Consider the following 24,884-nt stretch of genomic DNA (forward strand, 5'->3'; position numbering starts at 1 on the left):
CAGCTGTCAGTGCAGCAATAATGATGGCCATTACTACATTTGGAAAAATTTCTTGAAATGCATTATTAAGAAAATGACTGACACAACAGAGCGCCAGATTGCATTGCACCTCACTTAACATGTAACACAAGACATAGTCTGGAATGACACGTTTATCAACACTGCAAATCAGTAATCGGTCAAGTTCATTTATATACGCGTTTACAACGGTGGGTTGTTCAATGGTACTAGGAAAATTCTATATATACAGTTGGTCACATTACTCGTCTTTTATGGTTGCAAACACAACCAAAACCCCACACAAGGAGGAAGTACACTGAATAATGTGGCCGAGTTGTTAACACCCTAAATTTGATGTAGAGATTTATATGATGAGGCATTACAGTTACCAAACGACGTCCGCCTATTTGGAGTATAAAAATTCCGACTTTCCTTGAATTCTTGAATGAAACATTAAATCGTCCCGTGTCGTCACTTCCGCTCATGCTGACACCAACTTGCATCATTTCTTGTCTTGTCAACTCGGGTTGGACAGCATGTGAGTAAACCATTCAGAGTGATACAGCGTCAAATAAATGATCGTGCACTCCACGTTTGCGCCATATTCTGCCCCGTTGTGTAGATCTTGAACGCCTTCCTCTCAGCAACGCCACAACGCTTTTTGTCTCGTGCTAATTTACTTAAACATTGACCGGCTAACTTAGCACGCTTGCTAACTTGAAAGAGGCGTCATTATTTGGGAGAAGTGAACTTGAAATGAGCTTTTCTGCGCGCATTTTTCTGGTTATTTATTTAAAATGGCTGATCAAGTTTATGTGTGAGTTTTTATTTATTAACATCGGTTAATATGGTTTTGTTGACAAATTGTGCACAGCACAATTGGAAGCACTCCAAAAATACATAAATAAATCTAAATGAAATGCATATGATGACTAATAACATGTGACCTCAATAAACGTTAATGGTGTCGCTCATTCATTTATTAAAATTGTCATGTGAACTAGTGGGGGAAAAACTTCCAATAAGACTTGACATTTTTAAATTTGCTTTTATTTTGGTTTGATTTCATTTGTATGTTCTTGTATTCGATGATCAATCAAATGTAATTCTATATTAGATACGTGACTGTATTTTGACTGTGACACATTTGTTAAGAGTACTACATGAATAAATTTTAATTGTGTGATGCAATTGATAGACAAACGCCATCATGGTGGAACCGGTGCCCGAGTCCATCAACTTCCCTTCACAAGAAGAGAAGATCCTGCAGCTGTGGAAAGACAAGGACTGTTTTTACGAGTGCCTCAAACAATCCAAGAACAGGCCCAGGTGAGCGAATGGATGCATCTCAGCCACTGTTAAAGCTGTAGCACTTCTTGTCAAACTAGTTGTTGATGACTGTCTTGACTTTTTTCTTAACCCATTCACTGCCATCCCAATTAAATTGGCTCTTTGACCTCTATTGCCATCCATGGCAGTAAATGAGTTAAGAGTTGACCCATTAGTCTGGTGCCAAAATATCAAAATCAAAGGCAGCATCATTGTCAGAAAAACGGCGGTCCCCTACCATGACCTGATAGCACTTAAGCATCCGTTCTTAAAGCGCTAATCAAAAGTTGAACATTTTATCAATCACTTTGGTCAGCTTAATTGTAATCACACAATTTCCCCCACCAGGTACACCTTCTATGACGGCCCACCCTTTGCCACAGGTCTGCCCCACTACGGTCACATCCTAGCGGGCACCATCAAAGACATTGTCACCCGCTTTGCCCACCAGAGTGGCTTCCATGTGGACCGGCGCTTCGGCTGGGATTGCCACGGCCTGCCTGTGGTAAATGATACTGCATATTGTTTTTCACTTCTTCCCTGCTAGATCTGTCTTACCAGCGGTGTGTTTTGTAGGAATATGAGATCGACAAGACCTTGGGCATCACGGGCCCTGAAGACGTAGCCAAAATGGGCATTGCCGAGTACAACAAACAGTGTCGAAATATCGTCATGAGATATTCTAACGAGTGGGAGGTAAGAGCGTGTAAGGAGTAAGAGTGTTTTGGGGTATTTGGGGAACTGCCAAATGTGTAACTTGGGAATGTTGGTCGTTGCCAGGTCTCGGTCAATCGAATGGGCAGATGGATTGATTTCAAAAACGACTACAAAACTCTCTACCCGTGGTTCATGGAGACTGTCTGGTATGTTTTGTCACAAATGTACACTGTTGTGATCCTCACCCAAATATAGAACATAAAATTGAAATACAACAGAACACATTGTCCTATTTAGCTCCGCTTCAATTCCAAGTATATGGTTGGTTCTATGTTCACTTTTATTGCACGACTGTGTTCTTTCAGGTGGGTGTTCAAGCAGCTTTATGACAAGGGTCTGGTGTATCGTGGTGTGAAGGTCATGCCTTTTTCCACTGCGTGCAACACCCCGCTCTCCAATTTTGAATCGCACCAGAACTACAAGGTCCGCACAACCTTCATATCTGAGACAGTCCATGAGGTTACAACAGACAGAAAAAAAAAAGTCAACTTTTTGTTTTATTTCAGGATGTTCAAGATCCATCGGTCATCGTTAATTTTCCGCTGCTAGACGACGAAAATGTGTCTCTTATCGCGTGGACCACCACCCCGTGGACGCTGCCTAGCAACCTGGCCCTGTGTGTCAACCCTGAAATTTCTTACGTCAAGGTCCAAGGTAAGCAGCTTCTCTACACAAAATGCTGCCTGTCATAGTCAGTGAGATACAGCAGGGGGCGCTGTTGCAGTGCAAAGCAAACAATTCAGTAACTGCACTGCCTGTGCTGCATGGGAGACCGCCTTGGAATACCAATGATTTTTTTTTTCCTTTGCATCTCCTCATTCCATCTTCATCCAACATTTTCTTCCTGTTTACCCTCCACCTGTTTTTGACCTGACGTCGCTCTTTGCTTCGTCTCTCGGGCGTCTGTAATCCTCTGCGGGTCCGCGCCTCGCAGTCATCTGTCACACCAATGACGCGTAGGGACGTCTTCTTTTCCCCCTATGCCGCTCCAATCTCTCCTCCAAAAATCTTTTTAATTTCAAATTTTGCTCTTTTGGGAGCGTTCCGCTGCCGGATGAGCAGTCTCACAGCACGGCCATGGAGTCCTTACCTGACCTTGAGTTTTTATGCCGTTGGCCTCATTGTTATCAAGCAGGATTCGAGATCCTAGTTAGAGCCCCTCCACCTCCGTGTTAGCAGTAATGCGGAGAAGAGCATAACATGGTTGCTGTTTATCAAACATGAAACACGGATCAATGAACATAAATCACTCCCGTCAGGGCCATTTGTTCCAGCGTTCAAAAATTAAGCAGAGCATGAGGAGAATCATCAGTCACGTGTCGCGAATGTAGACAGCTTAGAAGACATTAATGAGGAGGAATGGACACTAAGCGCTCTATGTCACACTATTTACCGGATGACCAAGTACTCGTCGCCTCGGATCTCCCGTCATTGCTTGACTTCCAAGCTCAAAACAAATTCTCACATGTAAAGTGAAATAAGTAATACGATCGTACACAGTTGCAGCTTGTCCTGAGGTTGCCTATACTTGTTTCTTTTTCTCAGATAACATCACCACCAAAACGTACATCATGATGGAGTCCCGGTTGGGTGCGCTGTTTAAGTTGGAGACCGAATACACGATCCTGGACAAGTGAGTGCTGCTCACTTTTCAAAAATGCGAGAGAGAGAGAGTGAATCATGCGTCCTTTTTAGATGTAGGTAATGAAACACAATTTTGGGTGTCGGTACAAACTCTATTTCCATATACATGTCACACGTGAATACAAGTTTCAGAACTAGCCAAACTATGGGGGAAAAAAAAAGTGACTTACGGTCTGAAAAATACTCAAATGGTTTTTACAGTTGCGGTGGAACAAAACATATAAAAATAACCTTGGATAAATATACTGCATTGTATATTTAGTACAATGTACAACAGTTGTGGCTGTTGTTAAATAAAGTAAAGTGTCAAAATCTCAGGTGAGTTATCGGTAAAGTACTTGGCATAATAAGGATAAACATTAAAACATGGATAATGGATGGCTGTCTTCGGTGTGTTTCTCCAACTTCTCTAAAATTGTTTTCTGAAAACTTGAGTTTCAGCTCTACCTGACATGTGTCTTTGAAATATGTTCCTTTCCTTTCCAGATTCCCTGGCAAAATGTTAAGTGGGAAAAAGTACAAACCTCTTTTCAATTACTTTGCCAAGGTTAGTAAACTCTGTGGCACTCTCCTACTTTTATATATTGGCTACAAAATGAAAATCTTTGAATCTTATTTTCTTTACTAGCCCGACCACATATTGCCATTTATATTTATGTACTTTACATTTCTGCACCATTTGATCTCAGTGCGGCGAGAAAGGAGCTTTCCAGGTGGTGACGGATAACTATGTCAAGGAGGAAGAGGGCACCGGAGTGGTCCATCAAGCACCTTATTTTGGAGCTGTAAGTACAGATGGGAATCTTTTATATTATTTTCATCTTGCTAAGTTAGTTGTGTACCATAGTGATTGTGTATATAGTATATACTGTATGTAATTTAATATACAATTTAATTTAATCTTTCGGAATCCAAATTTGAGGATGACCTGGGTCATTGCTAATGGAGTTAGATGACCTTGTTAAGAGGACTTAGAATTCCCTGAGTCTTGTAGGTAACCTTCAGGTTGTCTTGGGTCCGCCGCCACACTCGTTCATCTTTCAGACCTTGAATGTAAAATGCTCTAAAGGTTCTTCAATGCACATATTTTAGAGATGGCAGATCAATGCGTTTATTTCCCCCTAGAAGGCGGATTTCCATTTTTTTTTTCTACTCTAATGTCCTGGCGCCGAGATGCCAAACAGCCCCCTTAGCCATCCGTCTTGGGCCACTTGACAGGCTGTTTGAATACAGAATACATTTACAGTTGGAGTGCAATCAGCTACTCGGTGTTGAGCTGTAGCAGCAGCAGTTGTGCTTTGTTTAGTAGCTTTGCAAACACAACCATTTAGTATGGAATCATAAGGTGCCATTATGCTTGTGAAACAGCTTGTCAATGTGGTTGGCTAATTATTTGAATTTAATCTATTTAACGGCAATGTTTTGTGATAGGAAATTATATCATTAAGGTAATATGAGACAAAGGAAATGATATCATTAAGGTAATATAAGAATCTTTTATTTATTACAAAACAGTCTTGTGCTACACTGCTTTGTTATACTGACTAATAATGTAAAGAGATTAATCAGCATAATCACGTGTGTTTAATTTGCCATGTAGGATGATTACAGGGTATGCACTGAATACAAGATCATCCAAAGGGACCAGGCTCCGATCTGCCCCGTGGACGCCTCCGGCTGCTTCACATCAGAGGTCACCGACTTTGCGGGACAGTACGTCAAAGTGAGTGACACGTTAGCCCCATTTATATCGAGATTAGCTTGGTGGTCTTATATCATTCATTGATAGTTTTTTTTTTCTTTTTTCAAGTTGGTCTTATATCATTCATTGATAGGTTTTTGTTTTTTTTCGAGTTACCGGATAATGTGAAGACACTGAACAACTAAAATACTAAAGTTATTGTGTCAGCTATTTCACCACTTTTATTGGAAAAAGCACTAAATACACATTTGACATGCCTATCAGGTAGGCAATTATGGAAATGGTGACCGAGGTAGCCCGAGTAAGTTGCGTCATTTACCCTGCCTACTCCATGGCCCCATTTTCTCAGCAAATTCCCTTGTTTCCATGCTCGTTCTCGATCCTTACTGCCGTAATATTTGACACCGCTTCTTAAAATAGACTCCTTCCATTCCATCGCCACTCCTCGACTCCTGCCACCACCCCATTTGTCATCTTTGGCAGCCGTAATGTCTTCTTCGTCCTACCTGATAGCGCATGTCCCTTTTCCTGCATGTTAGCTTCATGATATTGCCACTTCCTTGAGCTATTGCATTTTGGCAGTCAGTGTTTCTCTCAATTAAGTTTGGGTTCTCGATAAAACCACTTGGGCTGTATGAAGTTATTGTTTGTATTTAATAACTTCAGCTACTCCAAAACTTTGTTTGGATTTAATATTTGTACCTGGATTTTAAAAGTACTTTGACCAATGAACTCCATTAGTCTACTCAGTAGTAGCTGGCAAAATTCCTCTCACTTATCATATCGCAAGCTGGTGTGTTCACATTTTAATGAGTTAGGGGTCAACTTGGTAGTAAAAAAAAGGTTAATGTAGGCCAAGAGTTTTTTTTTTTTTTTTTTTTTTATGACGATGAAAATATGAGATTTCTTTTTTATGACAAAGGAGTCTTGTAAAGTGTACCTTGGCTAGAAAAAGTGATGCAGGGTCAAGCACATTTCTTTCTCTATGGTCAATTTTGTAATAACTTTCCTTTGACCTTTATTTTTGTTTAACTGATATGAATAAAATCTACATTAAAAAATATTAATTGGAATAAATCTTGGTTTAGGGTATTTTAGTCACTGTTGATGTACATGCTTGTGTGTGTTTAAAACCCATGTTCATCACATTTTCAACATTGCATTTATTTCTAAATATACGTATACTAATTTGATTACTGTAGGATGCTGACAAGAATATCATCAAGTGGCTGAAGGAGAAGGGTCGCCTCGTCAACTCCAGCTCTTTCAAGCATAGCTACCCGTTCTGCTGGAGGTGAGACATGCACAGCTCGAATCGTGTAACAGTAGCATCTTATGACTATCGATATTAGGAATTACAGATCACGTTAAATACTTGTCTTATTCAGCAGCGGCAAACCGTGAGAGCCCCTGTGAAGTTGCAGTACAGTTTCTCAGTCAGCGAGGTCCAAATGTGCCATAGGGTCAATAATGGTTTGTGGTTTCAGAGCGGAATCAATTCAAAGTCAGTGTGCAAGCACAGTCATAACCTTTCAAGGTCCCACATTAGCAGAACTTCAATTCATTAACTTCTCTCCGAGCAGCGGTCGGGTTAATTAAGCTCGTTATATTCAGCGATGTCAAGCCACTAGTAGATGCAGGCTCGCGGAGATGAAAGTTTATTCGCTACCCCCCCTTCATCATCTATCTGAGTTATGGAATGTAATCAACTGTTCGGCTTAAATGGTAGAAATGAATGCATGAAAATATATTCTACCGACACTTATTAGGTTTTCTGCCGTTGCTCGCGTGTGGATAACAATTTCATATACCTGCAGGTCGGATACACCCCTAATCTACAAAGCTGTGCCCAGTTGGTTTGTCCGTGTGGAGCACATGGTGCAGAAGCTGCTGGACAACAATGGACAGTGTTACTGGTAAGCCAGGCCAGACCAGTTTGCCACGCTCTGGCACACTGAATGTAGACGATATCTCAAAGCCACTAACTTTTCATCCAATAACTCCTACTACTGTAAGTAATACACAAAATCCTCTGCAAGATCCCATATTTGCACAATCTATGGGTCATGCAATTATTGCTATGGCTTTACTGAAGAAATGATCCTAAGTAAAGTTATGGGAAGGCGGTTTATAATGAAGAGCTGGCAAAATAAAGATCCCATCAAATACTTAGGAATAATAAAATATGACATACAAATAGTGCATGTTGCTAATCACAATAGCGGAATGTGAAATAAACGTCTGCATGAAAGGCTCTCCAACCAAGCGGTATTACCCCAGGTGCTCCCTGTGCTCTTTTCTGAGCGGCTGGTAATGGGACTGTCAAACTGAGATGAATGACTAGCCACCAGGAAGGTGAACACACATACATATACACACACACTTAAAAGAAAGGGCGAGACTGACGTGCACTACTGTAAAGGATGAATTCATTTCCTGTGGCGTATTTGTGGTACACTTAATTTCACAGCAACCGACTATCTCTACGTGCATTTTAGATTAATTGACAGCAGTGGTGCACCTTTAATATGCTCTGAAAACTATTATATTTTTATGTTGTACATCAAATAGATATTTTGGGAAGGTTTTGTGTCATAAACTTATGAATACCAATTGATCTTGATTTTTTTTAAAATTCATTTATTAATTATTTCTTTAAATATCTGCAACACTATGCAAAGGAGTATATTGTAGATTTTTTTTATGCAGAGAGATAAAGGAAAATAATAGCTAAGTTTGTATATAGTATTGTAGTCAGTATGTGTCGTTGATATATGGATTACATTTTATGAGGTATGAAACAACTGTAGCTCGGTGGTGTGTTTGGAAAGGTGTTGAATATGTATTTCATTCAACCATGTACAGTATGTTGATAATACAATTTCCATAATGCTGGATTTAGCTGACATGCTTTAGGCCTTTAAACATGCGCTCTTATGCAACTTTCTAATTAAAACTTTCCTCCAGCGAGCGTTAAATAATTGAAGGGATGCGTTTTGATTAGACACACCACTTCTGCTCCCGTGAAGATTTTTAATTCCACCCAGATTGTCTGTCAGGGAGCTTTGCCGGCTCATCAGCATCCCCATAAAAAGGAAAATCCTCCTCTGGTTCGGTGTGCTTTCACATCACGTTCGTGTTCGTTGATCAGAGGTTTAAAAAAAAAAAAAAAAGAAGCCCTTCAGAAAGCAAAGTGCTTGTTATCATATCCCCACAGTCATTTGTTCGGCTTGTCTCGCTTTCTCGCATTGGCGCAGCGGGCAGGAGAGGGCTAAGTATCTATTAGGCCATTTTTTTTTTTTTTTTTTTTGACTAAATCAGCGACCAACCTAACGAGTACTCGAGGAGCGCTCACCTCTTCAGTGGAAGCTTGACGACACTTCACCGACCATGACTGGACACAATGACTAATAGATGAGGCAGTATGTCCTATTTCATCCACCTTCCTCCATTCCTTCATCAGTTAAAAAAAAAAAATATATCACTGTGGGTCTCCACTCTACTGCCATCCTGCCTAATACATAATTCTTACTAAGTAGATTTTTTTATATATCAATTATAACTGATAATCAAACCACCAAATTCCCTCCTGGACGTTGTCTTGTGGTTTTACTAATTATTGGAGAAATCTGCATTTGATTTGCTCATACTCATCTCTGCTATTATAACCCTTGAGTCTGCTCAGAGCTTCTGAGTCCTCCAAGACTGCACACTTAACTTCCTACATGTAGCAAGAGAAAAAGGAGGAGAGGAGTACAGGGACTTGGTGAGCAGCAGTGGCAAGAAAGAAAAAAAAATCATTAAATTGATGTATTAGGGGCCTAAATAGAAATGCCTGCTACAAATGGGAATTGATGAACTCATTGCTTGGTGGGTGGATGCGGAAGATGATATATCCGACCTCCTCCCCCTCCTGCCACAACCGCCAGAACCATCTCAGCTTGCACTGCTGAGCAAGAGAGAAAACATTCAGTAAGAAAAAGACAAGAAGTAACCTATCAGGGGGAAGTATGCAAATAAGATCCAGCTCGCTTTTTTTGGCTTGGCACTATATTCGTACATTTATGGTGCGTAGGCTACAAAAAAAGTGAGACCGTGTGAGATTATTGTATGACTAAAAATATCCTTTTCACATATGAACTGAAATAAAAAGTCATTTCTACCCTTAAATAGCTTAAAATAGCCTTTTGTGCTTATCTTCAATCCACTGGACTCTGTTGCTTTTGGGGTCGTGGCATTTGTATAAAAAAAAAAAAAAAAGTGAATCAATGACAGCACTCATCAAATCTTCCATCTCTTTCAGGATTCCTGATTTTGTGCGTGAGAAGCGCTTTGGCAACTGGCTGAGGGATGCACGCGACTGGGCCATTTCAAGAAACCGTTACTGGGGCACGCCGATCCCCATGTGGGTCAGCGATGACTACGAGGAGGTCAGGAAAACACAACATATGCAAAGAAATGACTCATTAAAATCGCCATGAGCATGACAAGGCACTATGGAAATTCTATAACTCATTTTCATCAATTAATTACGTTTCATCAATTAATTCCATTGAGAAAATGGATGGATATGCATTAGGGTAGTTACTGTATTGGGTGACCATCGTTTCCATTATGTGCAGTGTGACTACATATTACAGCCCCCCCCCCCGGAACCATTAGAGTCCCTCCATAAACTAAACTCATACATAATTTATTTATATAAACAAGAAACCTAATGGGTTCTGGTTTCTCATCATACCGGTAAGGGGAACATCCAAGGAATACAATGCAAATAGCGATGGAATGGAAAGCAGAGAAGATAATGGAAGGTGGAGGAAAGATTAAATGACACTATACAGAAAATGGATACAAGTGAAACCCAACCTAGTTAAACTGCTTGTTGTAATTTCATTATTATCTCATACGAAATCATATAAAGGAAATTCATGTGTCCCAGGTTTCAGCAGGCTGCTTCATAAAACCACATAAAGAATAAACAGAAATTTCCCATTAATGAAATAAAAGAGAGGCCTGAAGATTTTTAGTGTTGCTTTTTTTCCCCCAATAATGCGATGAAAAACTAAGTAATGTACCGCTGATTTCTTTCTGAGGAAGAATCACATTGGACTTCACGCATTAATGTTTGAACTTGCACATTTTATTTGACTTTTAAGAATATTTTTTATTCAACTCCAAATGGTACCACCTTTGGGGTTTTCCACTTTCCATTCTATATTCAGAATGTTTCAGTTTGTCTTTCATAAGATTCCGTTCAAACTAGGAACTGTCACTGATCACAGTCAAATCCAACTGACGCGGCGAAGTCAAGTGAACTTAATAAAGCTGTCACGATTGTTTTTTTTTGTAGCTTAAATGAAGTGCTGGTCCCTGGGCTGAAAGAGAGAGGGCTGATGACCCGCTTGCTGGAAATAGCGCTGTCACTCCCTGGTGCCTGTCTTAACTCTTCCCATATTAGCACCAGCATACTTGCACACACAAAAACGGTTTCTTTGTGGTTGCCAGTCTGATTTCCATCCCCTAGTAGCTGTTCTTTTAGTTTTGTCGCTTCCAGGTCCAGTGTGAATATTGTCAGTCTTCTGTTGCCTTCTTTGTGCCAGATGGGGGTTAGCAAAGGTAGTTTATGTGGGCCATGTTAGCTACCTTGCGCTGTCAAAACTAGAGCAGAGCCCATAGGCCGACTCTCGGCGGAGAGCACTTTACAAAGTTGCGCTGAAGGTGTTTTAACTTAACACAGAGCGACTTTTACATTGTGTTTACCTCTGCGTAGCGTGTTTTAACTCGAGGCTGATCAAATTCTGCTCTTCCAAAATTGATAATGTTCTTCAAAGTGTCATTCTTGGGTGGCGCTTTACTCAAATGAGAGTATGTGTTGATCAGGTGGTGTGTGTCGGCTCCATTGCCGAACTGGAGGAACTCACTGGCGCCAAAGTAACTGACCTGCATCGGGAGAGGTGAGTGGTCAAGCAGAAAGCCCAATCCAAACTATTCTGTCTTCGAATCACCTAAAAAAAAAAGTGAGCTTGGTTGTAATTTCACGCCCTTTGCACTCTCTTCCTCCTCAGCATCGACCATCTAACCATCCCATCGCGCTGCGGCAAAGGTGTCCTGCGGAGGATCACTGAAGTGTTCGACTGCTGGTTTGAGAGTGGCAGCATGCCCTACGCCCAGGCCCACTACCCCTTTGAAAACAGGAAGGAATTTGAAGACACCTTCCCGGCGGACTTCATTGCCGAGGGCATTGACCAGACCAGGGGGTGGTAAGTGGAAGAAGGAAGGGAAGTGACACAATGTCGCAATTAAAATGTGACAGAGAAAAAACATTTGATACTTTATCAGGATCTCTCTGCCCACCCATCAAGTGTGAAATTACATCACCGAATGTTATTTAGAGAATGTTAAATAACTTGCTCCATTGAAAGCTTCTTTTTTTGTGCCCCTCTTTAGGTTCTATACTTTGCTGGTGCTCTCCACAGCGTTGTTTGGCAAACCGCCCTTCAAGAACGTCATCGTGAATGGCTTGGTACTTGCTAGGTGAGTCTTCTGTCTTGTAAGTGACGTCCTCCTATCGCCACCATTTTCTTGGCAACATTGTCATACATCTTCCATCCTTCACCTGTCTGTTCACCTGCTGCTTAAGATCGTAGTGGTGTGTGTGCTGTGACATTTAGTTGCTCAGAGGTGCTCGTCAGTTGGGCCCCATCATCGGCTTCTTCTTCCTCCTCCTCAGCCTTGGGCTCTAAACCACCGTGCTCACAGGCCTGCTGACCTGGAAGGCCGCTGCTAATTTGAATACCAAGTGCTCTGTTACTTAGATGGGTTTTTTTCTTATGCATGCGTGCTTTGTGTATGTGTGTCCACATTAATTCCTTTGCCTGTGTCACCCCCCCGCAGCGATGGACAGAAGATGAGCAAGCGCAAGAAGAACTACCCGGATCCGGGCCTCATAGTGCAGAGCTATGGCGCCGATGCCCTCAGGTCAGATCTTGCGCTTGAATGTGAGCAAGTGTGATTATGTGTTTCTGAAGCATGAATAGCTGTATGCCAGTGGGAGAGAGAGTCTATATACGAGTGTGCGCTAACCTACCTTATGTCATTAGCTGGCATAGTTTGGTAAGAATCATGAGCTAGTCCGAACCGCCACAATCCTACATGCTGTACACGCACACACTCACGCAAACGGTACACTCACATGCACAGTTCTCTTTTGCCCTGAGCTGTCGAAGCACCGTGGCATATGGCCTAATGAATAAAGCACCACACAGTTGCACCATATGTTCACATACACAGGAAGAAAAGTGAGTTGCATCGAGAAATATGACTGTTTGCTTCTCTCTCAAATGCAATAAAATAGAGAAGACCTGTATTAGTCCCGCATTGGGATCATTCCAGTTTTATCGAAGCTATGCGGACAATTGCAGCACTCAGAAAGATATAATTCACAACATCAGGGAAGGAGGCGATGTAGCATCAGTACATGATTAATTGATGCTAGAATATGTAGATGTGAACTGCAAAAAAAAGTACATATTGTAATGTTTTCACAATTTTGGACTGAATGCCATTTTTATGAGCATATCCAAGTGCGCGGTGGTACAGCTCTTAATCAATGTGTTGATTTGAAGAAGCTGATTGAATAAAATTGACCATTTTCAGTCAAGCGCAATACAAAGTGCCTCAACTCTTGCTCGCTGAGATTTTTTTTACTATCTGTCTCTCACTGCAGACTGTACCTCATCAACTCCCCTGTGGTGAGAGCAGAAAACCTGCGTTTCAAAGAGGAGGGCGTTCGCGATGTGCTGAAGGATGTCTTCTTGCCGTGGTACAATGCGTATCGCTTCCTGGTGCAAAATGTGCAAAGGTTACAAAAGGTACGGGCGCTTAATGAACATCACAAAATGTCACTTCTGTCCAAACGCTCCCACAAGTCATCCTTTCTGCTCCCACGTTTAGAAAAAAAAGAAACGAAAACATAGACACGCTTGATGGCGTAACAATCTCAGACTAATTGTTTCATTGCTCATTGGTACCAAATGGTAATTACCTTTGATTAATAGAATGAAATAATGTCGTAAAAAGGTGTAGTAATTAGTCCCTGGAGTGTTGTTTATCTACATGTGGGTGTGTGTTTAATTTTGTAGTTTTAAAAACGCCGCCCGCTGAGGGAAAAAAAATGCATTAGTATTCAGCATAACACTTTAACGTGAAGATCCAATTAGATATTGGCCCATAAGCAATTCTTTTTACACGCATAATAATTACATCACACTATGATTTTTGTGACCCCGTGAGTGATAGTTTCCGTTGTTGTGATGAAGTGTGTACCGATGCTTGTTTGAATTATTGCGCCCAGGAGGACGGCCTTGAGTTTCTTTATAACGAGAACACCGCAAAGCAGAGTGACAACATCATGGACAAATGGATTCAGTCTTTTACGCAGTCCCTCATCCAGTTTTTTAAGACTGAAATGGACGGTGAGTAGACACTTGTGTGTCAAGTAGCTTTTGCATCTGGCAACTTATGAGTGTGAAAGTGCTTACAAGCTGTTGTCTGTCACGCAGCGTACCGCCTGTACACCGTGGTGCCTCGTCTGGTCAAGTTTGTTGACATGCTCACCAATTGGTATGTTCGGACTAACAGACGCCGTCTAAAGGTGAGTTGAGCTGACTGACTTTTTTACGTTGCTATGAATATTTTAGTTGCTCAATCGTATTTGGAATTCCACCCTAATATGTACTTTAAGATGTGATGGACAGAGAGAATTACTAAGTGAACAAAGACAATGGCAATCTATTCGATGATGAACACTTGTTTGAATGCTTGTGGATATTGTCATTCATATGTATAACTCGTTGCAATCCCATCATCACACTAGAAAAATACAGTGGGCGGCCCCCTGCTGCACATCAATCAGTCGCTGCATACATACAAGGTTGCTGCAATAAAAAAAAATAACTGCGAGCCGTGGTGTTCTTATTGCGGGGCTGAACAGCTACCGTATCTACGTATATGATAATCATACATAGAAATAGAAAGGGAGAGTGCTGTGGCTATATCGGAGGCAACTGGTTCCATTGTGCATTGTCCATTTCTGCAACACATTCCCTACCCTTATCTGTTCCACTCACTGGGGACCTTGCGAAGTTTAATTTATGCGATCACTCAAAACACCGCAAATTGTCTTTCCCCATTGCAATGAATGAAAATGCAATTAATCGTGCTTGGTGGCAAAGATAAAACAGAATATTCTTAATCATCTATGTTGTATGCCACATACAAATTATACAACAGACCACCATGTGTAATTTTCCGCCATTATCAGTGGACCTCTGTTTTGCGTGTGCATTAGTGGCATTGGACTATTGTGTGATTGGGCACTTGTGCCCTATTCACTGCTCCATGGGTAGAGGCATTGTATTGACAATTTGACATGTGTTTGAACTTTGTAGGGCGAAAGTGGTACAGAGGACTGTCTGTGGGCGCTGGAAACCCTCTTCAGTGTGCTCTTCTCCATGTGCAGGCTGATGGTGAGTCATCGCAGCTTGTGTGAAAGCGTTAAGAGTAAGAAAAAAAATGCCTTTTGTTGTGGGTTTGTGTGTGCGTGCATGACAGACTGATTGCATGAGTGTGAAAGAGGATCTCATGTTTTTTTTTTTTTTGAAGGCTATGAATAAAAAAACACGTGAGCCAGCTAGCCTAACCTAGATCAATATAGATCATTTGTGCAGCTTTATGAATTCATTAGTATGCTCAAAGTGCAATGCTGGCACAACTCGGTTTGAACTTTTGCTTATGAAATCTCGGGAATAAAATGTGTTGGATGTGCTTATTTTCCTCCCTTTGCCCGAAAAAGAAATATCTAAAGCTCCTTTTGACTTTTGGACTTCTGCAGTGGGAAATGTAAATGAACCACAGTTGCACCGCATCAAATCATCTTCCTCTTATTTTTTACTACAGTTGCTCTGCTTTTCCCCTCCTTTGCCCTCAGGCTCCCTTCACACCCTTCATCACCGAGATGATGTACCAAAACCTGCGTAACCTCGTCGACCTCGCCTCTCTGGAGGAGAAGGACACCGGCAGTATCCATTATCTTATGCTGCCCCAAGTCAGGTGGGAGGGGGGGCGAGGGGGATCCCTTCATTACATAAAAATTAGTTGAGTGCGTGATTCTTAATCAAACTTTAATGGATAGTACGACGTTTCCCTTAGAGCTCTTATCAACATAAAATACCAGTCAGATGCACCCCAGACCGACTTCTATTAGCACTGATGTCTTAAATCGTCGATTAGAGGATTTGCTATCAATTCTTTTCACAATTTAAAATCAATGCCAGGTGTCTGGAGACGAATGATATCTTTAGCTCCGCCTCCAGACTGCAAATGAGTGCTGGGTGCCTGATGTCACCACTTGTTGAATTAATTTAATACTGTACGCATTAAACCTTGAGCCACAACATATTAATTAATACAGTTAATGATGTAGTTATTAATGAGATGTCACTAATGTTTATTGGGATTTGTTTTTTTTTCTGACACTTTCTGACAACAATAAAAACAGGTCGAATTGACCAAGGAGCATTATTGCTTATTCCTGAAAATAAAAACATTTTTCACATTTTTTTTCAGTTCAAATAAGCAATTTAGATGAAATTTAGCCAAAAATTAATTGCAAAAATTAGACTATAAATTCACTCACTACATACAAACAGATTAGACTATTAGTCAGCTAACAGATGCCTTTTCAGATTGGTGTTCATAGCACTGCAAACATCTACTGTACACAATCTGGTTGGTCATAGTTTTTTAGCTATTTTTAATGTTTACTATTTGCTTTGCAGTTTTTTTGACAAATTCATCTGATGAAATGCACATATGAGAAACGTAGTTCTAAAGCGAACAGATGAAGTGATAATCTGAGTCAAGTGGCCATTTATCGACTCAAGCAGCGAAGCGGCGTCTTTCAAATTACAGATGTGCTAAACTTCTCCCGTGTTGCCTTTTTGCAGGGAAAATTTGATTGACAAGCGCATAGAGAACGCCGTCTCTCAGATGCAGTCGGTGATCGAGCTCGGGCGGGTCATCCGTGACAGAAAGACATTGCCGGTGAAGGTAAATCATCCATTTTGTCTCATGCACGACCAAAACTCCGTGTACTGGTATATGACTGCTGCTGGGCTATGAACATTTGATTGACTGTCATGTGCTTCAGTATCCACTGAAGGAAGTGGTCGTCATTCACCAAGATCCAGACGCTCTGAAAGACATTCAGTCGCTCCAGAAATACATCCTGGAAGTAAGTCCATCCGTATATGTAAATGATACAAATAATAACTCTGCACCCAAAATATTGGGTACAGCTGTTGCATGCTTCTTTCGGATTCTTTGCTGCAGGCGAAACACGTGCAGGCAGGAGCGTTGGCTTTCTCACCTTTGAGCGCTTAAGCAGCCGAGAAGACATCTTCGATAAATGCAGTGTACTTTAGAATGGATGAGAATAAGCAGCACACTGCGCAGCGGTGCATGACCTCCTATCTTTTTCGCTCTCCACTGGCAACTGTATTAAACCAAATCCACATATAAAGAGCCTGCTCAAGCCATCACCGAGTTAAAAATAGCATATCAGCAAGTCATCTGCGTGAAATATCTGTCTCAGCCACTTTGCAGCACAATTGAGAGGAGCGTGACCAATATTTGCCTTATCACATAAGAACGTCACGTATTTCCCTCTTTAGACGAAGGAGAATTGAACGTATAGAAATGACCGAGAAAGGCTGCCAGACTCACTGGGGACATAAAGATGGGCGAGCTCAGTGACTGCTTGATTTCATGGTGCACTCCCTCTGTGACAGAATGACTCTCCAGCGTGAACTTCTTGATTTGTTTCTTAGACTGGCTGGCAGAGCGCTTAAGTTTAAAATTGCTGTGTTGCGTAATCCTTATTTATACAGTCTATAGAATTCTGATTGCTTAGGCCTGCCGCACACGGACTTTATAATAGTTTCTGTCATTAGCAAATCCTTTTAGAAACTATTATCCATTAGGTTATTCCATTGAATACTTGGGTGACATATGTCTTGTGGCATCTCAGAACTCTGTTGCTAACCAAAACAGCAGCAAAATTGGTCCCTGGGTATGTATGAGTTCCTCATAATGTCTCTCTTCTCTCCCAGGAGCTCAATGTGCGCCAGCTGACCATCTCGACAGACAAAGACAAGTACGGCATCCGTCTGCGGGCTGAACCGGACCACATGGTGCTAGGCAAGAGGCTGAAAGGGGCGTTCAAAGCCATCACCGCTGCCATCAAGGAGCTCAGCAGCGAACAGGTTGAGGCCTTCCAGAAGAAAGGTATGGCCATTAAGTCTACTTGAGGGTAAAATAGATGTCGTGCTTCAACTGAAATGCCGCGTCAATTTGCAGAATTTACATCATAGAGGAAGACTATCCTCATTATAACAAACAAGTGTCTATATTAAAAAGTGAAAGCCGTGTCCAAATCAACAAAGCGCGTTACCGATCTCATGTATCGCCAAGTAAACTCGCCGCAAAGCAGCACAAGGTATTTCGTCTCTCCAATTAGACGAGGAGGAAGGCGCAGAGAACCCTTAAGTCTCACGGGAAAGATGCTGCAGAGGTCATCCGGACTGTGGGAATTCAGCGTTGCCAATCACTTGGACGTTTGAAGTCCAGTCCGCTCGCAGAACGAAGCAAAGTGTGGCTCCGAGTGACAGTTTATTGATCACATTGCATTTGAGTGAGAAAAAGCTTGCAATGCCTCACAACACGCCTCGGAAGAAGACTTTCCATTTCCAGATCCATAATAGGTGAAAATCTGTGCTGAGACTGTTGCGTTTTCCCCACTCCCACATGCTATGTAAACTTTTTAAATGTATTTTGATATTTAAATGTATTTGAAGACACACAATTTTGTAAGCATACAATTTGTAGAAAAGACTCTGCGTATATATGCGCCTTTGCCTTGAACGGTTACACTTTGATGATGGTCGCCTGGTTTTATCCAAAGTCTGAAAAGGCATCACTTTGTACCTCGGCTCTGACTTTGATCCCGTCATTTTGATGGGGTACCTAGGAGGTGAATCGCGAGCAAAAGCTGGAAACCAAAGCGTAGAGATGAAGGATAAGATAAGACAAGAAGCGGAGTGACTTCTTCCCCGCCTCTCGCCTCGGGGTGTCCAGGAGTGAAGAAGGGGACGTGGTCACGGTTTTTCGAGAGAACATAGAGACGGTTAATTGGTGCCCCTGGCAAACTTCAAACACGAGGGAAGTTGATTGGCCACATTGTTTGACAGCTTGTGCGGATGCAGCCACGATGCTTGTTCTTCTCAGGAATTTCTTCATACAAGTGAAGGCGAATCTAAACTAAGGGTAGAAGAGATCAACATTCTGGGTGATCTGAAACTCTGTTTTTGGAATATTTTTTGCACTAATAGAGCTTCTTAGGTAAAATTAAAACAGCCAAAAGGTTTTTTCAAAAATATTTGGAGGATCATTTGGCTAATTCATTTCATTTTACTAATTCAGAAAATGCTGGCAAGTTTGTTACAAAAGTCCCATAATGAATCTCATTGGTTTGCAGTCACGGTGAAAGGGAGCACATCAACATCTTATTGAATGAGATTATCCCAAGCCCATAATGGGGAAAAAAAATCATCTTCTGTTGACTGCTCTAATGACCGTCGATTAATTATGCTTTGATTCACTTCACAGGCAATACGAATCCTGTCTGCTTACGCATTCTGTGAGTCAGCTTGACATATGCCGCATTACAGGTTCCATAGTGGTGGACGGCCACGAGCTTCATGAAGAGGATTTGAGGCTGATGTACACGTTCAATCAAAGCTCTGACTCAGCCGCACAGTATGAAGCCCACTCTGACGCACAGGTGAGCGAGTGCTTGGCATGTGGATGCTAACACTTCTTATTTGACGCTCAGAAAAGTAATGACGCAATTTAGCATTTTACTAATTGCCTTTGCAATGTAGAAAATCGTAATGTTAGATTCTTTCTGTGAATGTTCTGAACTCCTCTTTTCCATGCTAGTGTTCAGTTGAGCAAAGTCAATGAAAATTTGCCACGTGAGCTGGAAATGATGCCATGAATTCTTCCGATCAATTCGCCGTTAGCACGCACAACCTGAGTGTACGTCGTCAAATCTAATTTGGATCTCCCGCTGTATTCCACTCCGCCTTAACAAGCCAAAACGAGATGACAGATGGCGAACATTTTGACATGTTACTGACACACTCGTCATGTCGAGCGTCTACTGTACACGGTTGAGAACAAACCATAGTGTCGCTGCGGCGACAGTCTTCTCCCTGAGTGGGCAGGAGATGCAGAAGAATCATCACCGAGCTAAGCGGAGACCAGCTCGTCTGGCTTTTTCCCACCGGCCATCACTCATCATCGCTCTGTCGAGCGGACGCACAACGCACGGCTGCGCCACTCTACCGAGTCGGCTTTTTAATTCGGCGCCATTCTCGCTCCCTCGCATCGCCTCTCGGTCTCCCATCTGTCTGCCACGCTCTCGGCCGTGTATTGTTTACATGCACCAAGACTGTTCCTCAGTACAGTACATTACAGTCGCCGTGAAGATAACGAGCTTGACCTGCTTTCAGGCGCACGGTCCATCTCGTGTATGTTTTTCCCCGATTTGACGATATTCTGTGCTTATTATCCTAAAATATATTGTTTTCAAATATGTGCCTTTGAATTGCTATCGAATCAGCTCAATTGGGAGTCTACATGCTTAAATTTTAGACTGCAACCGGAGAAAACATGCATGCAGTCTGCTTACTTATGGCTCATCTTTAAGAATGTGTCATCTTGTCTGTGCCGTAGGTGCTGGTACTGTTGGATGTCTCCCCGGACCAGTCCATGGTGGATGAGGGTGTGGCCAGGGAAGTCATCAACCGCGTTCAGAAATTACGCAAGAAGGTTGGTAGGGGCGGGGGTCTTATATCTTATATATTTTTTTACATTTCAACAGGCTACTGTATAATAATCTCGCTTCTGTGGCTGTATTTACCCCCAAAGTCTGAATGCTGCAAATTAGTCAATTTTCTGGGTCACGGCGGCAAATGTTCAAACCTCATTATAAATGTTCCTAATAAACGACTTAAGAATATGAGTGCGGGGGTGAAATTTTGATTCTTATTATTTGTAATTAAACAGCCAATTGGTTGAATAATGAAGCCACTTTCAGTTTCAGACCGCCAATTTCCATTCAGCATTAGCCATTTTTTTTTTTTGTTTGTTTCTACCCTTGTGATGGCCCTCCTCCTTTGCCTTCTTTCTTCATATTTTTTAACACTCTCATGCTAATTTGCAAAATCTTTCCATAGCAGCGTCCCAGTCAGACATTTCTTCATCATAAAGCGGGATTAATGGCGGCTTAATTACGCTCTGGCCCCTTTCAGATTCGAGCGTTGGAGCTTTGAAGTGCGACCGGGGAGTAAAGACGGATTAGCCGGCAGCCTCTTGTTTTCGCGAGAAACAAACAAGTTTTTTCCAGTTGCGCACGGTCGTAGCGGCGGTACTGCTGGCTGGGTCCCGGCTAGGCCGCATTCCAACTCTTATTTCACCCCCCTCCCCATCCATGATCTGTGAGGAATTTTCCACCCTGGGGATGAGAATTAATTTACCCAATGTTCACTCGTACTATGGCTCTGTTTGTGCTCATGTGGGTGTTTTTGTTTGTGTGCTTGTGGTAGCAGTAGGTCAACTTATTCTTTATCAGGAGTTTTTATCAATCCATACGCACACACACACCCGCGCCCACAATCAGAGCGGCATTCCCATCAGCAGAGGGTCGCCGCCTTGACTTGGCAGCGAGAGCCTATAAACCTTCTTCCATTGATTGAGCACTTCTCTGTATTTCGCTAGCTTTATTTTTCTGCCCTTGAGCTGTAGTGTGTTGCGATTGCATTGTGCACGTGTGTGTGTGTGTGTGTGTGTGGTAGTCACAAAATTGCATCGGTCCGCACATGCGGCATGCAACAGTCACGATTAGGACGGAATCAATGTTTTCAAAGGTGGCGAGGTTAGCGGAGGCTCCAAGCGCTGAAATGCTGCACGAAATGATTTCAACCTGTCTTTTTTTTGGGTGTGTCTATTTGTTCTCACACTTTTTTTTTTTCTTCTACTGCTTTCTAATCTCACTCGCTGTCATGTCGCTGTGATGTTAATCCCATTCTCTCTACCTTTAGGTAACCGTTTCCCTACAGATTTGATGTATTATTGCGAAAAAATTTCACCCTCCATCATCTTTGCCTAATCAAAAACATCAAGCAGGTGAATGTCTTTTCAAGAGTTTATTTGTGTTCATGGTCATGTCCGTGTTTTTTCTCAGGGTCATTTGGTGCCGTCGGATGAAATCACGGTGTACTACCGCTGTCAGCCAGACGGGGAGTACTTGGGTTCAGTGATTCAAGCTCACACGGATTTCATCCTGGCGACGACGAAGGCGCCGCTATTGCCTTACCCGGTCCCTAAGGGTGCTGGCATCATTATCCAAGAGAAGACGCAGGTACGAGTTTGTAAAGCATCAGTGGAATCTTCAAAGTTGAACATAATTTTTTTTTTTTTATTCGTTATTAGAAATCCCCTACAAATGACTAATGATTAGTCACCAAAAGTCTCATTTCAGTAATGCAGTTCTATTTATTTTGGTACCAGTCAAGATTATGAAAATATCACTGAAATGTTCCTAATTTTTTACTGTACACATGGTAAAGATTTTTCGAGCGCCGAATGAGTTAGACTGGGTCCATGAATTTTATTATACGGTTTGTATGGTCGCAACATAACCCAAATTTGTATGCAAAATTCAGACACCTTGTAGTTTATTACTAACACGGAAGGAAAGTCGCAATCACAGTAGATATTTGTATGGTGAACATTTCTTGAACGTAAAACTTAAAAAGTCTGTACACTTGCATCTTAAACATTTCTTGAACATAAAACTTAAAAGTCTGTACACTTGATCCAGGGTTTATGATAGCGACAGCTTGTGCGTGATGAATGAGTCATCCACTTGATATTCCCTGTGGGAAATCCATTTGGAAGTCAACTGTTTTAGCAGCTACATTAAAGTGCTAACGAATGTATTTGATTCCCCCTTCACTTATACTTTCTGTCCCTTATGTTTGGTACAGCTGAAGGGCTCCGACTTGGAGCTAACGATTGTAAAGGGATCGTCAGCGCCACGGGCCGCTATAAATGGCCCGGCGTGTGCTTACGTCAACCTCAAAGTGAAAGTCAACGGCAAAGAACAAGGTAGAACCAAAGACGAAAAAAAAATGGAAAAATTACGACTTGTACAAATTGTTTAACTTGTTTTCCAGATGGGGTGGTGCTGCTGGAGAATCCAAAAGGCGATAACATGTTGGACGTGGATAAGCTGAAAACGGTGTGCGGCAGCATCTTCGGGACCAACAACGCCAAGCTTAAATTCTTTAGTGACAGCAAAGGTGAGCACGGGGCCAAAACTCTTCCTCTGTGGATTCTTTCTGTCTAAAGGCGTGCTCGTCTGCACCGCAGAATTGCCGAGTAAAGCGGACCTGCGGGCTCTGAGTGGTAAAACCTTGTCGGTGACAACAGACCTGACTTCCCCCGGGACCACCACCCCTGGCAGCACCCTTATGTGTCCTTACGTGAACTTGATGCTCTGTGATGCACGGCCCGCCGGTGAGAACATACACATCCAACAGATGTTTTTGTAACATTGCAAATACTCAAAATTTTCAATTTGTGCTTCATAGTTTCATGCACCCATAATGTGGCGCCTTCTATTGTGCATTCCTTGCCCACTAGGGGGCAGTATAACACATGAATGTGTGTAAAAAAAAAAAAAACTTCTCAGTAAACTGCAGTAATTAAATTAGTTGTTTTACACAGAGGATAAAGAATTCATGCCTTTGTTTTTTTCTATTGTCTGCCTACATTAACATTATTTGTGTTCAAATTTCTGTTGCTTAGTGGTAACCTTGATGCTAGTTTCATTCTTAGCCCATCTGCCTTTTTGCATTCATACTCGCTGCCTCCATTTCGTGCTCATAACGTAACTATTTGCTTGCCCCACAAGACAAAAATTGTGAAACGAGCAACATTTCGTATCTAGAAACACTCATAAGTTGAGTCACTCAAATGGAGGTCAATCAGTGGGCCACACTGAGGCCACATTCATTTGTAGCGTAATTAGTCAAATGTGTGTTTACCTGTCTTCCTCCATACTCGTACTCCTGCAGAGTGCAAAACGGGACAAGTGGGCACCCTGCTGCTGGTCAACCCAGTGGCCCAGAACAGGCTTGACTACTCCGGCCTGATGTCGGAAGCCGCCAAAGTGTTCGGCCTCCGGGGCAGGCGGCTCAAACTCTACCTGGACCAGGATCTCAGCCAGGGTAATCACATTCGTCATTGTTTTTGTTTTTTTTTAAAGCTGATTTTGTTTTCTTTTTATTTAACCTACACGATCAAGGCTGTTTTTTTTGGGGGGTACTTTTTTCAAACCAAAAAAATGATGAGCTAAGCCAAGCTGATACCGTGCAGTGGAAAAGAGACCACAGATACAATGAAGTCTATTAAGTAAGTCACTAAATATCGTTTTGTCTCTTTTAGAGCTGCCGGTTGATTCTGCAGTAAAATCTCTGGACACCAAAACTCTGTTTGTGCGAGTTCTTCCCACCACGGCGGATTCATAGAACCCTAAGGAAAAAAGGCAACTTAAGACTGGTCATCATTGTTACCGTACAGCTTCCAACAATCCTTTTTTTTTTTTTTAAAACTCCTTACACGATCATGTGTGTTACTCAACTTGGGGTCATCCAACTTTTTAAGACCCAGAAGCACACCAAAATAAAAATAGCACAGACCTCTTATGGAAAACGGTTAATTATGCACTTGTAATTTTCTTTCCTATTCACTACTAAAAACTTGCAAGGTGTCCTTTTTTAAAACTCATTTAAGGTGTAAGGGTCCAGACTAGTCATTACGAGTGTGCCAATTAATTGGGCAAACCAATTTGCATTATTGTGGCTAAAAGCCATTTAGTATTTAACAGATAAAACTTGCATTGCTTTGTGAGTCTTCATTTAGAAAGTTGAAATGAAATTTTCGGCCGGCTGAGCTTTCAGGTTGACATATGGAAAAATGCTGTCAAATGGAATAAATCAATGGTGATGGAAAATGAGCTTTTTTTTTCCCCCTTTTAGTCTGCGCTTTCAGGCTTGTCAAGGGAAGTACGTCTAGTCCCACAGCGTCAACCTCATTTGCTCTTTAGTTTGTCTGCTCGACTCACACACTTTGTCCCATTTGTTTGCCTTACCTTCTTTAATTGCAAGGTCGGCCATTAAAGGCAACAAAGGGGATTAAAGATGCTTTCAGTGGCAGTAATGAGGTAGGACAATAAAAAAAATAAAACTTCCCACCCACGACACCAATAACAACTTATATGCAATGCAACATTAAGCGCAGTGAT

The 24,884-nt window shown here is 41.9% G+C and overlaps 1 protein-coding gene across 1 annotated transcript; it reads left to right on the forward strand.

Moving 5' to 3' along the window:
• Positions 1 to 465: 465 nt before the first annotated feature.
• Positions 466 to 24,593, forward strand: iars1 (isoleucyl-tRNA synthetase 1). Its single transcript, XM_049734625.1, has 34 exons — positions 466 to 538; positions 1,199 to 1,329; positions 1,678 to 1,834; positions 1,906 to 2,025; positions 2,110 to 2,192; positions 2,352 to 2,469; positions 2,553 to 2,700; positions 3,592 to 3,679; positions 4,177 to 4,237; positions 4,380 to 4,475; positions 5,291 to 5,413; positions 6,595 to 6,686; positions 7,210 to 7,308; positions 9,696 to 9,822; positions 11,273 to 11,346; positions 11,458 to 11,652; positions 11,840 to 11,926; positions 12,287 to 12,370; positions 13,119 to 13,263; positions 13,746 to 13,866; positions 13,954 to 14,045; positions 14,842 to 14,919; positions 15,381 to 15,502; positions 16,399 to 16,501; positions 16,602 to 16,685; positions 17,563 to 17,737; positions 19,180 to 19,292; positions 20,249 to 20,344; positions 21,759 to 21,935; positions 22,564 to 22,684; positions 22,753 to 22,878; positions 22,949 to 23,095; positions 23,656 to 23,808; positions 24,026 to 24,593. The coding sequence occupies exons 2-34, from the start codon at positions 1,211 to 1,213 to the stop codon at positions 24,106 to 24,108; spliced, it is 3,807 nt and encodes a 1,268-aa protein (XP_049590582.1). The 5' UTR covers positions 466 to 538; positions 1,199 to 1,210; the 3' UTR covers positions 24,109 to 24,593.
• The last annotated feature ends 291 nt before the right edge of the window (positions 24,594 to 24,884 follow it).

This window comes from Syngnathus scovelli, chromosome 11 (genome assembly GCF_024217435.2).
Source record: "Syngnathus scovelli strain Florida chromosome 11, RoL_Ssco_1.2, whole genome shotgun sequence".
NCBI lineage: Eukaryota > Metazoa > Chordata > Actinopteri > Syngnathiformes > Syngnathidae > Syngnathus > Syngnathus scovelli.